Source organism: Grampus griseus (genome assembly GCF_964374135.1).
Source record: "Grampus griseus genome assembly, chromosome: 15".
NCBI lineage: Eukaryota > Metazoa > Chordata > Mammalia > Artiodactyla > Delphinidae > Grampus > Grampus griseus.
In genome coordinates this window covers 7,840,022-7,858,107 of record NC_139009.1, presented here as the reverse complement: position 1 = coordinate 7,858,107, position 18,086 = coordinate 7,840,022, and the positions used below count along the sequence as shown (strand labels likewise).

General features: G+C 43.0%; 1 protein-coding gene across 1 annotated transcript in view; it reads left to right on the top strand.

Moving 5' to 3' along the window:
- Positions 1-8,906: 8,906 nt before the first annotated feature.
- The window catches only part of ROCK2 (Rho associated coiled-coil containing protein kinase 2), a gene marked incomplete at its 5' end in the record, with an annotated part of 137,691 nt that continues 128,511 nt past the window's right edge, over positions 8,907-18,086 (top strand). Inside the window, one exon of the mRNA XM_082672788.1 lies at positions 8,907-9,047. Within this exon, the coding sequence (XP_082528914.1) occupies positions 8,907-9,047 (141 nt within the window). The remainder of the gene's footprint in view (positions 9,048-18,086) is intronic.

Here is an 18,086-nt window from a genome sequence, read left to right as displayed (position 1 = left end):
CAGCTCTGAGGGGCCACACAGGGGTCAGAGGCCAGGCAAATAGAAACCAAAGTGGTGCACGTTCCCTTGTGCCCTCCCAGGAATGCTGTTCTCAGCAGAGGGGAAAGAGCTGGGAGCTCAGGCCCCGCCCAGCATTGGGTCTATTTGACATATGGGGAGACTGAGGCCCGAGAATAAAGGGCCATGCCTAAACTCCCAGGGCTATAGCCACATTGTCAAGTAACCCCATGTATCTTACCGTAGTTTGGGATTATTATTCTTATTGTTAATTTTCATAATTTTTTCCAAGTGCTTTGACTGCGTACCTAAGGTCCTTCAAGGTAATATTCTTGCTGAAGACCCAATAAACTTTCTGTCTGAATTGATACTTTTGCAGTAATTAAAAAAAACCACTTTCTTTTAATTTGACTTTTCTGCAAACTAACAGATTTTAAAATGCAAGTAGGATGATGACAGGAACAAGCCTTTTGCCAAGATTTGAACAGTGCCAGAAATATCCCTTACCAAATGGTTTCCTCACCCAATAAAATTTTCCTCAAAGAAAGGAATCACAAAAGGGAGGAGGCAGCGGCCATCAGGAGATGAAGACAGGGACCCTGCTGGAGGTTCAGAGAGTTGAGTGGAGGAAACTGGAACCCTAGTTCTCCAGTGGCTTCTGGGGCCTTGAGGAAGTCAGACCCCTTCCTTTTACACTGTCAGTTCCTCAGCCTGATGTTCCAGGCCCCCTGAGATCCCACGAGAGATCTCTGTTCCAGCCGGATGTTTATTCTTGGCCACCAGAACTGACTGACCTCTCTCCCCTTCATCCCCTCCAGTCTCTGCTCACTGGAATGTCCTTCTACTGTTCTAGTTCTTACTATATTGTTCAGATCTCTGCCTCTGCCCTGAGCGCTTCCCTAATTTCTCCAATTCAAATTGTTGTATGTTTCTCTGGAATGCTTGGTCCTGATAGGATGTCCAAGCTGAATGGCCCCTTAGAGGTTATTTACTCAACTCTTTTGTTTTATAGAAGAGGAGATAGAGGCACGGCATGGGAAAATAATTTGCCTGCGATCACACAATTAGCAAAGGGAAAAAGCGGCTCAGTTTTTCTGATCCTTGACCCATGCTCGTTGTATGATATCAAGAGAGTTAATGTTATCGATTACATTCATTCGCCATTTAATAAGAATTATAATAAATATTTTCATACCTGATACATTAACATCTTATCATTAATTCTCGTACGTATCCATCCGTTCATTCATTCAGCCAGCCACCCATCCATCCATCCATTCATTTATTCAAGCAGCCAACATTTATTGAGGGCCCATGTTCAAGCATGGTGCTAGATACTAAGTATTATTATTATTTTCATTTCAAAAGGGAAGAACCTAACACTCTAAGAAGTTCCATGTCATGTTCTAATTTACTGAATGAGTTGGGCCTCCACAGGAAACAGAATTGTTTCAGGTGGTTTCCAGGAAGGAACTCTTTCCAGAGGTGTAGACGGGATTAAAGGAAGGCAAGGCAAATTGAGGTTTCCAGGCATCAGCAACAATGAGAAGCTAGGGCCACAAGGGCAGGGGGACGACCCACTGTTCCTGGATCCCAGTGAGAAGGGAATGTAGTGAGTGGTGGGGCTGCAGGTGTCAGGTACAGGGCTGCTACTAGAGGACGAGCCAGCGAGGAGGGGAAGAAACCCTGTCCTCCTTCCCAATATCATTCCAGGGATGCCCTTTGGCTGAGCACAGCCAGAAGACAGACAACAGGGGAGCCCAGGGAAGGTGGTCCATACAGCCCAGTCCCTGGGGCATAAAGGAGGGTGAACAAGCAGAGGTCTCCAGCTTAATACCTAGCTGGAAAGTGGGTGAGCTGGAATGTCACCTCTGTCTTCAGACTCCAGATCCTGTGCTTTCTTCTGTATCACGGGCTTGCTTGCATTTATGGCCTTACGTTCATTCACTCAGGCAACCCTTTGTTCAGGTAATAAGCTGAGTGCATACTCCTTGACAAGCCCTACGTGTGTGTCTCATTTCCCTCCCCAGATCATGAGGTCAATGACTGCCTTACTTATCTCCAAGTTCCCCTTCATATGTATGGTAGGCATTCTACCCATTTGGTTGATGAATAAAGAGCTCCACTACGTACCACTATGAATTGCGCTAAAAGATGCTGCCCCAGACTAAGCCTTAAGCCTGCTCTCATTCTTTGAGGCAGGGGGAGGGGGTGTTGGTGCACCCATCCCTAAGTCACTTTCATGTGGTCTTGGAATGAGAATGTGGATTATATTTGAGGGCAGATGCTTCTGGTGCTCTGGGAATTCACACCACTTCTGACAACACAAAATTACGACACCCACGTCTTGCTTCCAGAGCATCTCTACTCTGCTGAGCTCTTCCCAGCTCTCAGCTCTGGCTGTGAAATCTCAGCGCCCCTTCGTTGAGGGTTGTGGTAAAGCAGATGAAAGTAGAGCTTGCCCCCTCCTTCAGACTTGTGGCTCACACCTCTTGGTTGAGGTGACCAGGTGATATACGTCAAGGTTTGAATGGCTTTCCCTTATAGGTCCTGCTGGGCTACAGTGAGCAATGAACGTGTGTAAACAGCCCAGCCCTGTTTAAACACTGTCAGTGAGAATGTCAACAAGAGACGGAAAGATTTGAAGACTGTGGTCATTGGCATTCAGCTTCTGGTGGTTGCCACAATATATTTCTTTTTTTTTTTTTCTGGAAAAGTGCAAAAGAATCACAGAGGACGATTCTATTACTTGCTTCTTTTTTTTTTTTTTCAAATTTATCTATTTTTATGTACCTTAAGATAAATTCACAGCATTTAGATGCAATAGTCAATCTTGGTTACTTCCTTGGGGAAGCCTAGTGAAACGTGGAGGTCATTTTTGATTCCTCCCTTTCTCTCCTCTTCCACGCCCAGAGTGAAAGCTGGGAATATCACAGGATATAAGAGAATAGACTTTGGATGCGAGCCAGAATCATATTTGTAGAGCATCCTCGCATATATTATTTCAACACTCGAATCAACTCTGTGGAGTAGCTTTTGCAGATGAGGCAGCAGAGTTCAGCAAGGCTGAGTTACTTGCCCAAGGTCACATAACCCATAGATGGTGGCCCCAAACCCTGAACCCAGGACTCGTGAGTCCATCATCTGCTTCTCCCATTGGGTTCTGCTGCTTCAGATAAGGGAGAAAATCAGGCCCCCCTCCAGCGGTGATCAGAGCAAGGACCTACCTGACCAGGAGCTTTTAGATTCACCTGCTTCCAAGAGTTACTACCAAAAGTATTCAGCAAAATGGCCACAAAGAACCCTGCAAACAACAAGTGTGTGGACAGGTAGAAGAAAACTCTTGAAACCTCAGTGTACTAAATTTCAAGGTTCTGTAAAAACAAGGGCTTCCTCTCTACCCATTGTGGGCCTGTGACTTTCCTGGTGTCACTCTTAATAAACCACACTGCAGGTGGCATAACTACGGGCTTGTAACGAAATGCCTTTATTTGTTAAATAAAAAGAGACTTTTCTCCTTGACCTCAGCCTGGGGCACCCTCCTCTCCTCGGCCCAGTTTTTCCAGCTCTTATTCATCCTTTTAGGTTTCATCAGAATTATTACTTTCTTTCTTTCTTTTTGGCTGCACCTCACAGCTTGCAGGATCTCAGTTCCCTGACCAGGGATTGAACCCGGGCCTCCACAGTGAAGGTGCCGAATCCTAGCCACTGGACCACCAGGGAACTCCCAGAGAATTATTACTTTCTCACGAACTTTCTCTGACCCCATCTGGACTAGGCCCCCCTCTTATAATTCTTTTCACATCTTACAGTTTTCCTTTGTAGCGCTTACCAAATTTGCAATTACCTATTCATTTGTATGGCTATTCGTGTCATGTCTGTCCCCTCTGTTACATCATAAGCCTAATAAGGGCCCACAGGGATTATGTCTCTGCTGTTTACTACTGTGTGACAGGCGCATAGATATCTTCATTGAATGAATAAGTCAATTGATGAAAGAAACAATATCACTGGTATCCTGTCAGTTCTGACAGGTGGGAAGGAATCAGCCTTTCTGGACTGCACGTTCAGGATGCTGAATGCTGTGGGAGCCTTATTTGTTCCTCACAGGAGAGAAACTGAAGCTCAGAGAGGTAAGTTAATCTGCCTGAGGTCACACAGCTAGAAAGGGACAGAGCTCGGCCTGGAATGAGGTTTCTGCAACTCTACTGTGAGTTCCCGCCACCCACTGCCTGTCTGAAGATATGGCCTTGACCAGCTTGCACTTCTGGCCACACAGCTCTGACTCAGGTGGGCTCATCTCCTCTGTGTTCACTTCATGAAGGGCCCAACTTCATTTAGAGACCAAGGCAGCAAATGGCAAGTTAGCCATCAAACTGCCACTCTAAAGGCCAAGAAGTTTAAAGTGTTTCCTTATTTCACAATAAGGTGGGCTTTTAGGAAAATGAAGTGTTATCCTTGTATTCTAATGACTGAACACTTTAACTACAGTTTTCTTCTCTGTACGCTTTGTAAGTTTTTAATTACTCATGATCATAAACCACTTAATTACATACGGTGGCCTGTGGATTATGGCAAATCTCCCAAACTGGCTTCTTTCCACTTTGCTTTCTCATACTGCTGCTGAGTCCCAAGTCCCTCCCTCATCATACCCATAATTGAAAAGTCCCCTAATGCCCATCAGAGAGGTCACAGATCCAGAGGATGGTGGCTTCTGCCAGTATCTTCAATTTCAGCAAGTCCTGGAGGACAGCAGTGGCTTATGTGACATCACACAGCATGTTAGGACAGACTCTAGGTCTTCCCTGATCTGGCTTCAACTTACTTCCTTTGCTCTCTTTCTAACCACTCATGCCTCTACTCTCTAGTCGTTACTTACTTTTTCATTTATTTACCTCGTACTTTATTCACTAGTTGTGGAGCATGGGCTCAGTAGTTGTGGCTTGCGGGCTTTGTTGCTCCGCGGCATATAGGATCTTCCCGGACCCGGGATCAAACCCGTGTCCCCTGCATTGGCAGGCAGATTCTTAACCACTGCACCACCAGGGAAGTCCCTATCACAGTGTTTTGCAACTGATTTTTTCCCTTTAATCATATGTCTTAGAGACATCTCCATGTCTGTACACAGAGATCGACCTCTTTCTTTTTAACTGCTGTGCTATGTTCCCTAGTGTGGATGTATCATACTTTCATTTATCCTCTATTAGAGGGCATAGTGGTTAAGAACAGGCTCTAGAAGCATTGCCTGGGCTAAAATCCTGCCACTACCACACACTGCCTGTGTGTGTCTCAGTTTCCTCATCATGTTTGTTACAAAGCACTTAGAAAAATGCTAGTCCCCAATAAATGTTAGATATTATGAGTGCTTTCTCACTATCACAAACATTATTGCAGTGGACATCCTTCTATTTTTGCCTTCATGTGGACATATTTAAGTAGTATAGATTCCTAAAAGTGAAATTGTTGTAATAAAGGGTAGGCATACTTTAAATAGTGGCGAATACTGCCAAAACGTCCTTTAAAACGACTACACCAGTTTACATTCTCACTATCAATGGAAGAAACTGCCAATTTCCCTTCACCTTTGCCGATATTAAATATTATAAATCTTTTTAATTTTTGCCAATTTTATGGGCAAACAAAATGGGATCCTGTTTTAATTTGTATTCCCTTAATTACTACTGAAGATGAGCATTTTGATCCGGGAAGATCCCACATGCCGCGGAGCAACTAAGCCCGTGTGCCACAATTACTGAGCCTGCACTCTAGAGCCCATGAGCCACAACTACTGAGCCTGAGAGCCACAACTACTGAGCCTGAGAGCCACAACTACTAAAGCCCGCGCACCTAGAGCCCGTGCTCCACAACAAGAGAAGCCATCGCAATGAGACCACAGGCCACAACTAAAGCCCATGCGCAGCAACAAAGACCCAACGTAGCCATAAACAAATAAATAAAATAAAATTTAAAAACAAACAAAAAAACATTGTGATATGGTATAACACCATATATGTGGGAAAAAGATACATATGGGTGTATACAAATACATATGAGAATGGATAAAGGCCTTGAATGATAAGAGAATGTGTGTGGGTGGAGATTTGGGAGAGTGATTTTTCAAGCTATGTTTATATATTTCTGGTTTGTGTGAACTTTTACAAGAATGTATTTGTGCTCTCTTTAGGTAAAACAAGAATTGTCAAACTGACCGAAAGAAATTAAGGTTTAACTCGTATCAAGAGATTAGTCTTCTTTTCTTCCATGTAGACAATGGTGTAGGTCTTGGATAAAAATCTTCTCCACTGTGGCTTTTTCTAGCCTATGTAAATGGACATATGCAGAACGTGCCCATTACCTGTGCCTTGTTGATCATTACCTTTTGCTTTTTAAGTAAGGTTTTCATGTCCAGTATGTGGGATCATGGCTTTCTGTTAGTCCCCCAAGCTCCATAAAAATATACGGCCAGCCAGTTGTTGAAAAATTAATTTGAAAACTGAGAACCACATGGTGTTCCTTTTGCTTTGCATACTATATCGTCATCAGGTAAAAGGATTGGTAATCATGGATTAGCTCATTATTTTGCTTCAGTGCAGAAGCAGGTGTAGTGTCTTGCTCACTCTGTCCTCTTGGTGTGGTCTGTGGAGGTATGAATGAGTCACTCAACATACACACTTAAAGGACTGACCTTTGACCAGAAGTCAGTGCTACTATCTGAGAGGAAAAAGCTGTATTGGATCCTCCAGGACCCCTTCCTGCCTAGTCCAAGTGAGGGTGGCTTTAACACAACGAATGATGAGACTCCTGGAAAACTCACTGAATTAAAATGTTATTTTTATAAGGTTAGGCCTTTGGAACTAGGTTGCCCTTTTATGGGCTTCTCTCTGACATGCCGTTGAGAAAGGTTCTTAGGATTTTTACTACTTAATGGATATCAGAGTGTAGACTTTTGGAGTGGCCCATCTATCTTATGACAGTTTTTCAGTTTTTGAAATTGAAATGTTCTCTTAAGCATCTTCAAGGAAAAAAGAAATCCCATTCACTTAAAAACAACTGTATTCACCTCCAGTTCTTACTGCTACTCATTTTACATAGTTTTGAGTAGTGTGTACAAACTATTTTTTGTCCTCGTTGTTTTCTTCAACCTTATTTCCAATACATCTTTTCATGTACTTCCCAAAATTTGACGTGCTTGACTTGAATCCTGCATACCTGCCAGGATTCCTTCTGTTAATCTGACAGAACTTGTTTGGATTATTCCCCAATTGTTGGACAACTGGGTCCATTCCCAGGTTTTGGTCATTATGAACATTCCGAGTAGCCCTGCTATAAAAATCTTTATGCAAGTTCTCCCCCCACCCCGCTTTGGATCATTTCCTTAGAAATGTACTTCCTTAAATGGGTTTACTGGGTCAAAGGGGCTCAATGAACAGTTTTACAGCTCTTGGCACATACTTTTCAGATTGCTCCCTGGGTGGATCTGACCAATGGCAAGGGCCGCGAGAGGCAGGAATGTGGACGAGCGGCCCCTATGACCGCCCCTCTTCCGCCCCCCCAAAAGGCAAAGACCTCGAGAAGGTCTGCGGAGGGAAAGCATTTTTCTATCGCCCTCTTGTTCTTTTCAGGGTTGGTGTTTAAGTCCAGCTGGGAAGGCGACTGTTAGGGATGCGCAGAAAGGTTTCCGGGAGTCCAGGACTCCTGCCCTGCGGACAGAAGCAGCTCTTCCAGGCCCACTTGCCCCAGGACTTGGATTCCAACCGCCCGTCCTCTTCGAGTTTCCGATTCCCAAGGCACACCCTCCCGGCCTTTCCACTAAAATCTTCGTGGCCCAGACAGGCCCCTTGCAAGCGCAGAGCTCTGCAGGCGAAGGCAGCTAGTGGCGGTCGCTATTATTTTGGCGCGGGTGATGCAAGGCCCGCATAGCTGCGCGCTGAGTCAGCTGGGGCCGGGCGGAGGCGGGGGGCGCGGACCGACCCATCCCCCCGCTACAAGCCGCCCGCCGCCCCCCACCCCCCGGCCCCGCGCCGGGTGCGGCCGGGCCGGGTCGGGGCGGTGGGGGTGGGCCTCCGAGTCCGCGGGGTCGTCCGCCCGGGCAGAGTCAGGCGGGAGCGGAGCCGCGGGCCGACCCGAGCCCCCGGCGTGCCCTTCCCTCCCCCAGCTGGAGCTCGCGGGTCAAGTGAGGCAGTGACCGCGCGCCCAGCCATTTACCCTCTGAGAACTCAAAAAGGGGGAGGAGGAAGCGGAGAAGAAAAGAGACTCAAAAAGGAGAAATGCGAAGCCAAGCAGACAGGAGGAAACGATAAAAAAACGAGGAAGGAGGCGAGAGGAGGCGGAGGCCGGCGGGCGGGGGAGGTGGCGCGCGCCGCGCGGGGCGGGGCGAGCGGGGGCGCGCCGGCAGCCGCGGGCCGAGGGGCTTGTGGGTAGCGGCTGCGCGCGGCCGTAGACAGGCGCCGCGCGGGAGTGTGTGAGGGGTGCGGGCTTGTGGGACTGAGGCTGCCGACGACGGTCATGGGAGCGGGCTGGCGGCGGCCGTAGTTGTCGGAGCCTGGGCTTCAGCTTCCCCGAGCCCCAGAGGGCGGGACAGTCCCGGCCCGGCGGTGGCGGCGCCACTTCCCAGCTCCCGCCCTCGGAGTCCTGAGGGAGCTCGCGGCGGAGGAGCGGACCGGGCGGCGCGAATCTGACTGAGGGGCGGGGACGCCGTCTGTTCCTCGCCGTTCTCGGCCGGGCCGGGCCGGCCTCTCCGACACCCCCAGGCCCCGGGGCGCTGAGACCCGAAACCGGAGCTCGAGGCGGGCGGTGGGCCCGGGCGGAGCCCCGGCCGGAGCCGGCGGTTCGAGGGCGGCGCTAGGCCCCGAGGCGGCCGGGCCGGAGCGCGGGGAGCGGGGTGCGGGCCCGGCGGCGGCGGCGGCGGCATGAGCCGGCCCCCGCCGACGGGGAAGATGCCCGGCGCCCCCGAGGCCGTGTCGGGGGACGGCGCGGGCGTGAGCCGCCAGAGGAAGCTGGAGGCGCTCATCCGAGACCCTCGGTCGCCCATCAACGTGGAGAGCTTGCTGGTAGGTGGCCGGGGCCCGGGAGCCCTCTCTGCTGACCGCTCACACCGCCGATTCCCCCGACTGCCCACCCCTCCGTGCCCACCCATCCGTGGGGGGAGGTCTCTCCCCACCCCGCCCCGCTTCCGGCAGCCGGGGCCCGGGTCGGAGACCAAACATTTTTGCGACTAAGTTCCGGGAGTAGAGACCCACCTTTGATTCTTCTGTCTCCTGGAGCCGGTGTCATCCCCGGCTGGCCCTTTCTTGGAGCTCTGGGAGGAAGCACCGCTCTTCTCCTTCCCGCCTGCCCTGGGGGTTTGGGGAGGCAGCGTGGAAGGTACGCTGTCCTTCAGGCACCAGGCTAGCCCGTTTGCAAGAGCGTCATGCTGCGTGGGGACGTGAGTCCGAGGAAGCGAGAAACCTGGGGCTGTCCCTATGGGCAGTACCCACCTGGGGTACAGGACAAAGAGTTCAGTCTGAAATCTTGAAACACACAGCTAAGGTTTTCCTGTTTTCAGCTGTGTTTGAACGTTACTAGTTGCAATTTAGTGCATTTTAATTTCTGTAAATTTAATTTCCGAGATTACTACACAAGAGCTAAAGAATCCATCTGAATTGTAGAATGGAATCAATCTCTCCTTTTCATTGTATCTCCTTCCTGAGATGGCCTTTGCAATCCAAATTGATAGCCACGTAACGTCTGCTAGTTGGCTTTGTTTAAGAAAGGGACATGATTTACAGATCAGAAACGCACTGTAGAATGCTTGTTTATTTCTTGTTTTTGTTAGGATAGACTGTTGTATTTCACAGACTCTTTGATTAATATGCAGTAGAGGTGCATTTATGGGAAAAGGGGGTGTGGGTTTTTACCCTGGAGAGGAGAAGAAAGCGAAAAAGATGCGCTGGATGTTAAATTAACCCTGGACGACTAGAATTCAGGTAGACGATCCTTGGGTCCTTCAGATATTCCCTTCCAGAGCTCCTGTTAAGCTCTACTCCCTGACAGGAGAAACCTATTGACTGTATGATGAGAAAAACTGTCTCTTCCCTTTCCAGTGACTGACTGACTTTCCTTCAGAAGCTGTTGGTTATCCTTTGAGGTTTCTGGAATCATTTGCAGAGTGACTCAGTACCGTTTGGCTGAAGTGCAGGAACTGACTAAAGAGTGTCTTTCTGTACAATGCACAGAATGTAGTGATGTACTGTATTCTGTAAGACACGTTTGACATTTCCTTTTCCCGATTTTCATATTAGTGGGTTGTTCATATGTTTTCATGGGAGCATGGCACTATGAATAGTGTTTAGAAGTCTTCAGTCGGGGCTGGGATTGGTTGCATGAAGGGCATAGCTTTTCCAAGGCCAAAGCAGAGACTCTGGGCTTCACTCCCAGCATTTTCGCTTTGGTATTTTGCTAGCAAAACTTTGACCTAAGGCCAGAAAGTTCAGTTAAAAATAGTACAGCAAATCTCAAGTATTCATCAAGTTCATATTCAACCTCAGAAAGAAATTTTTTACACTTCACTTTCATCTCTTGGGTCTTTACTGATGTTCATCATAATTATTAGGGTTATTATGAGCTTGAGCCTAAGTTATTTATACATGGTAATGAGCATACATTCTTTTTTATTAAGGTATTTTCTAAATTATTAAAATGAAGGCTGTTTTTAAAAAAGGAAGCATTACACATGCTCAGTAAACAATCTGGTCCATTCATTTATTAAGTGCCTAATACAGCCAAGACACTTCACACCTTTATTAAGGTAACATACTACTGGTATGACATCAGATGCTGCTGGCTGGACGGATTTTGTTTTTGCTGTTTTTAGCTGATTAACTGTTAGGATTCTGAGTTGCAGTAAATCTTATCAGGCCAAAAATTGTCCTTTACTCTTTGAGGTTGCTGATGTTTCTATTGCAAAATGACGAGCTGAAGATTTTTTCTAAACCATGTTATAGTAAGTTAGCTTTAAATCATGTGTATTTCACTGTATCAAGTAGTAGAATGAATTAGTTTTTAAAATTGTGGTAACATGTACATAACATAAAATTTACTGTTTTAACCATTTTTAAGTGTACAGTTCAGTGGCATTGATAACATTCACATTATTGTGCAAGTATCACCACTATCCATCTCCAGGACTTTTTCATCTTTCCAGACAGAAATTCCAAGAATTAATTTTTTCTTTTTTTTAATAAATTTATTTATTTATTTGTTTATTTTTGGCTGCATTGGGTCCTGTTGCTGCCCGCGGGCTTTCTCTAGTTGTGGCGAGCGGGGTCCACGCTTTGTTGCAGTCCACGGGCCTCTCATTGCGGTGGCCTCTCCTATTGCAGAGCACGGGCTCCAGGCGCACAGGCCTCAGTAGTTGTGGCAGGTGGGCTTCAGTAGTTGTGGCACACAGGCTCAGTAGCTGTGGCGCATGGGCTCAGTTGCTCCGCGGCATGTGGGATCCTCCCGGACCAGGGCTCGAACCCGTGTCCCCTGCATTGGCAGGCGGACTCCGAACCACTGCGCCACCAGGGAAGTCCCCAAGAATTAATTTTTAAAAGAGTGTTATAAAAACATATTTCCTGAAATAATGGTGTGGATCACTTTAAAGATTTGAAACCTTACCCTTTAGCCTTCATGTCACAACTGATCATTGTTTTACTGCAAATGGCATTTCTTTTGGTTTTATTATAGAAAATATTTTTCCTTGAACAGAGAAAATTTAAAGTAATATAATCTGATAAAAACATAGTCACAAATCTTATTTACTTATTCAGGAACTTAGAAAGTACCATTTAAAATTGTATACTGCCTAAGATGACAAAAGTAAGAAGATGAAGTATACCAGAAATTACTGTATAATAGTTACTCTATGGGTACTGTAGGCTAGGCCTAGAAGGTAAAACTATTTGTTGGAAAAAATATTATATAACATGTAAAGTGCTTAGCTCAATGCTTGGTACATAGTAGTGCTCGTTAAATTTAGCTCACTTCTGTGTGCATTTAGCATATTTCTAGGTAAGTGCTTTGTATTTCCTTTGAAAAGGAAAAGGTTTTATTGGCAACTATTTCTTGCTATAAAATTCTGAATGAGTAGCCTTATCTTTTGAATTTGCCATCAGAAAAGTGCTTGCAGTCATCAGGCATAGCTAGAACTGGATTCCAAGACTGTCCGTAGAGAGACTAAATTGTCTTTTTTTCTCTGCATCGTCTCGTTTTATGGAGGCTTTATGTGGGTCCTTAAGATTAATCTGAAGAGAATATATCCCTTTGTGGTTGCAGATTGTGAGTTTCTTGGTATTATTTAAAAATAGAGTTTTGAGAGAGATTTGCTTCTGTAATACTTTTTTTTTTTTTGGAGGGAAGGATTGTCAGTAGTATGCTTTTGCAGTGTTTGAAACTTTTGGGTAAATACCCATGTTTTGTTATCAAGACTAAGCTTCTGATACTGCTTACCCAAATATTATGGTAAAAAGAATTGTCCTTTAGTATTATGATGGAGAGATGTCTTTCTAAAGGTCTGTGCTTTTGTGTTTTGATTTATTTTTTTAGGAGAGTAAATGATTGTTATAACCTGTGGGATTCAGGCTTGGGTAAACTGTTCCATAAGGCTGGTGTTGATGGGGAAAGGTGATTAAAAATTTACTTATGATTTTCAGCCACTTAGAATACAAAACACTTTGATTTTATTATACCTGTGAACTATGTGAAAGTATTTCTTATCACAGTGCTAAGATTTTCAGCTTGGTGATGGTTATTTGCTTATTTAAAATAAAATTGTATATGCATTTTCCCCCCACTATATAACAAGTGTGACTATCATAAAGATACAAAAGTGAAATAGAATAAAAATTGAATAAAGAAGGTTTTATATGTGTTGTTCTTTTGTGAAATAAACGTTGGGCATTTATAGCATAAATGGGATTATATTACTTTGAAACTTGCATTTTGATGGTCAGGAAATCTTTAAAGAAAATGAATTAGCTAGAGAGGTTGAAAAAAGTAATGTATAGAATTTACTAGTTAGGTGAAGTTGAACCCCTTTGAAAGTACAGGTCCACAGTCCCTCCCCCACAGTTCTGATATATAAAGAGCTCTGAAAACCTAGTTTTTGGTAAAACTTATTTGATGTAGCATCTGACCTGATCTGATGTTACAGTATTTTAGGTGATTCATCTCTCTTGGTGTAAATAGTAATAGCTTTCCCTGGAGAAATATTAGTGTTTGATTTCAGGGTGCTACCTCAGACTCCCCAGAGGGTTTTCGGTAATATACTGTATATAGTATATATACTTTATTACTAATCGAAAATCCAAAAAATTCTGAATTTGGAAACATCTTGCCCCACGGTAAGGCCAGCATAGACTAAGTAAGGAAATACTGACTTATATACACCTTAAATAGTTGCAAAGAAATAGTGGATAATTATCTTGAAGCCTAAGTTGTTGTTGTTGTCGTTGTTTTTGGTTGAGTCCTGATCAGATAGCTCTCTTTTCCCATTTCCAATTCTGAAGTATTCTAAACACACTAAGAGAATATAGCATGCAGATATGAATTATGAAACATAAAAAGGAAGCATTCATGAAATCACTGCTCAAGTTAATGAATAGAACACTAACCTATTGAAGTTACCCGTATTCTGCTGCTGCTGAATTCAGTCTTCCTTCATCCTCTCTCATCTGCTACCTGGAACATTTTTTTTTTTTTAATCATTTCCTTTATTTCATAGATTACCACATTAGTATGTATTCCTAAACAATATTGTTTAGTTTTTCTTTTAACTTTATAAAGGGTTAACATCTGTGTATATTCTTTTGTGACTTGCTTTTTCACTCAGAATTACTCACATTGTGGTTTATTAATTTTCACTCATACCATAAACCATAATATATTGCTTCAATCTACTTGATGGATATTTAGATTATTTTTCATTTTTTTGCTATCATGGAAAGTGTTGTGATCATTCTTGGAGCCCATGTGAAGTTTCTGTAGGCTAGGATATATATCTAGGAGTGGAATTGTTGGGTTTTAATATATTCTGTGTTCAACTTAACAAGGTAGGGTTTAAGTTTTCCCCCAGCGTTTTACTATGGAAAATTTCAAAGTATAGTGAAATTCAAAGAATTGATAATAAACATCCATATACTTATCACCTAATTAATAGCTTGCTATATTTGCTTTATTATATCTAGCCATCTCTTCATTCATCTATCAATACATCTTTTATTTTTGATTCATTTAAAGTAAGTTGCAGATGTGGTACACTTCTCCATTAAACACTTAAGCATGCATTTCATTAAGTAGAGTTTTTTCCTTTAAAGATTAAATTTACATACAATGAAACAAATCTTAAGTATCGCATTGATGAGTTCTGACAAATGCACACATCCGTGTAATGCAAATCCTTATTGAGATATAGGACACTCTTATCAACCTAGAAATCTCCCTCATATGCCTTTTCAGCTAATTCTACACCCCATTCTCTTGGAGTCAGTCGCTCCTCTGATTTGTTTTTGGGGGGGGGGTAACTAAAGATTACTTTCATCTTTTCTAGAACTTCATATAAATGGAATCCTATATAGTATGTACTCTTTTATATCTGGCTTCTTTAGTTCAGCATAGTTTTTGAGACTAATTCCTGTTATTTTGCGTATCAACAGTTTGTTCCTTTTTTATTGCTAACTAGTGTTCCATTATGTGTATAAACCACAATTTATTAGGCATCTTCTGTTGATGGATGCCTGGGCTGTTGTCAGGTTTTGGCTATTTTGTATATAGACTTCGGCTGTTAATAAACTTTGCTGTGAACAATCTTGTAGTAAGCTTTTGTGAGGTCATATTTTCATTTCTCTTGAGTTAAATATCTAGTAGTGGAATTACTAGGTCTTAGGGTAGGTGTATGTTTAGTTTTTTTAGAAAAATGTCAGATATCTTCCCCAAATGGTCATATTTTACATTAACACAGCAACCTAGGAGAGTTCCAGTTCCTCCCCAACACTGAGTCTTAAATTTTAGCCGTTCTGTGGGTGGGTAGTAGTATTTCATTGTGGCTTTAGTTTGCATTTCTCTGATGACGAATGATGTACTTTTTTATGCACTTAACTGGCCATTTGTATATCTTCATTTGTGAAGCATCTGTTCAGATATTTTGCCCATTTGAAAAAATTATGTTCTTTCTTTTTGAGCTGTACAAGCTCTTTATATATCCCAGATACCAGTTCTTTGTCAAATATGTGGCGTGTCTGTTTCTTTAATCACATTTTTTCATGGTTATTGCTTTTTCTGACTAAGAGACTGTTGCCTATCCCCATGTCACAAGAAATTTTCCTTTCCTTTCTTTTAGAAGCTTTATAGGTTTACTTTTAGGTCTGGGATATGTGTTAAGCCAGTTTTAGTTTGGGGTCAGGGTTCATTTCTTTCCCTCATATTCCCCAAATCCAGTTATTTTGACTGTCGAACAGCATTTTTTCCTAGGTTTATTGAGATATTATTGACATTTAACACTGACAGTTGATACACATGTATTGCCAGCTGTTTACCACAGTAAGGTTAGTTAACACACCCTTTACCTCTCATAATTACCATGCTGTTGTTGTTGTTGTGTTGAGAATATTTAAGATGTACTCTCTTAGCAACTTTCAGGTCTACTGTACAGTATCATTAACTATAGTCACCAGCACCAGTTTTCAAAAAAATATTTTTCTTTTTCTTGTTGGATTGCCTTGCTTGGCACCTTTGTCAGAAATCAGTTTACTGATAGGTGCACTTTTTATTTGCTTTTTTATCACCTTAGTAACTATATCAAGTCTTCACTCATGGTTCTCCTGTTTAACCCATGCTCTGTTCAGAATTCTTTTTTAATTTTTTAATTTTTAATTTATATCATTTTACCTGAAGGAAATGGGCAGGCAACCATGGTTGAGACAGGGAAACATAGATTTTATTGTTTGAAGTGAAGTAAGATTTGTTATTTTTTAAATTATAAAAATAGTATGTTCTTATTGTAGAAAATTTAGAGAATAAAGAAAGGTATAAATGCAAGCGACCCTTCTACATAGTCTCCTCACATAGAGATAACCAGTGTTTAACATTTTGGTGTAAATATCTGTCTGAAAAAATTAAAATGTAAAAGAAGTAAAATTACGCTATATATGTGCTTTGTCGTTGTTTTTAACACTTAATGAATAATAGAAGCTTTTATGTAGTCACATTTATTAGTCTTCTCACTGTAGAGTGATTTCTGGCTTAGATGTCATGCTTAGGACATTCTCCATTATCAAGATTATGATATCATAGACCTGAATTTTCTTTTAGTACTCTAATGGTTTTATTTTTTTATTTTTTATTTTTTTTTGCGGTACGCGGGCCTCTCACCGCTGCGGCCTCTCCCATTGCGGAACACAGGCTCCGGACGCACAGGCCCAGCGGCCATGGCCCACGGGCCCAGCCGCTCCGCGGCATGCAGGATCATCCCGGACCGGGGCACGAAGCCGCGTCCCCTGCATCGGCAGGCGGACTCCCAACCACTGCGCCACCAGGGAAGCCCTGGTTTTATTTTTAATGTTACTTTTATTTCACTTGGAATTCTGATGGAAAGTATGAAGTAGGGGTACAAAGATTTTATCAGGAGATTTGTCTAAGTATCAGCACTAGAGTTCCCAAAATATTAGTTGGGAGCCTCTGTTTATATTTCTGTATTGTCATATAACTTTCTGTTTGGAGGGTGGTGCTTGGGGGAATAGAGAGGGTAATGATTATAGGTTTGGTCTCCACTTGAGCTTCTTGAGTTTCTTCATGGAAATTATACAACTTTGCAACTATACTTAAAATCCTATTCTGTGCTTATATATGTATATATACATATATTCCAAAAATATATAAATATGAGCTGTTAGTGATAAGGGTTACTGGTAAAGAGAATGTGGATGACTGAGAGCAGCTTATTATAATATAGCCTTTGGGGGGAAGAAAACCACAAAATAACATTTTCATTGGTAGCTTAGCTTATTTTATAGAGCTTAATATTTATTTATTTTAAATATTTATTTATTTATTTGGTTGCACCAGGTCTTAGTAGCACTGGCAGGCGGGCTCCCTAGTTGCGGCTTGCCAGTCCCTTAGATGTGGCATGCGAACTGTTAGTTGCAGCGTGCATTTGGGATCTCGTTCCCTGACCAGGGATCGAACCCGGGCCCCCTGCATTGGGAGCACGGAGTCTTATCTATTGCGTCACCAGGGAAGTCCCTAATATTTAAATTGATGTGAAATCGTGGTGGCATTTGGGACTCTACTAAAACTGTCTCTTCTCACTTTATCCTTTTTTTTTTTTTTTTTTTTTTTTGCGGTACGCGGGCCTCTCACTGTTGTGGCCTCTCCCGTTGCGCAGCACAGGCTCTGGACGCGCAGGCTCAGTGGCCATGGCTCACGGGCCTAGTCGCTCCACGGCATGTCCCCTGCATCGGCAGGCGGGCTCTCAACCACTGCGCCACCAGGGAGGCCCTCACTTTATCCTTGATTGGAGTCATTCTCCTTTCCTCTCATCTGTGTCATCTGTACTTTTTTTTCCTTTGAAGTATGATTAAATTACAGAGATATATTTGTAAATTCTTCATTTCAGTGTCCCAGATGACCCTCACTTATCTTTTTAGAAAGCATTTGGGTTTAGCATTTCTGTGTTTATATGTGTATGTGTGTGTATGTGTGTGTGTGTGTGAGTGTGTGAGAGAGAGAGACAGAGACCGACAGAGACAGAGAAAAAGGAAATATTGAGGTTCACTTTTGGTTCATCATTGATAATCCTTTGGGGAATGTTTCAAAGTCCAAGAATGATTATATGGTTTGTTGCTTCATTTTGGTAAGGTATGGATTTTTCAGGTCTGATATCTGAAGTGCTCTATAATTTTATTTTTGGTTATAGTTAACTGATCACTTAGTACTCAGTGTGTAATTTCTTTTATTCTCTAAAAGAGTTTCAGACTTTTTAAGTTTTAAAGCAACTGATAGAAATTTTCTTTATTTTCAAGAGATTATAGACTTGGAACTAATTTTTAACATTTCATTGTTGGGGTTATTTT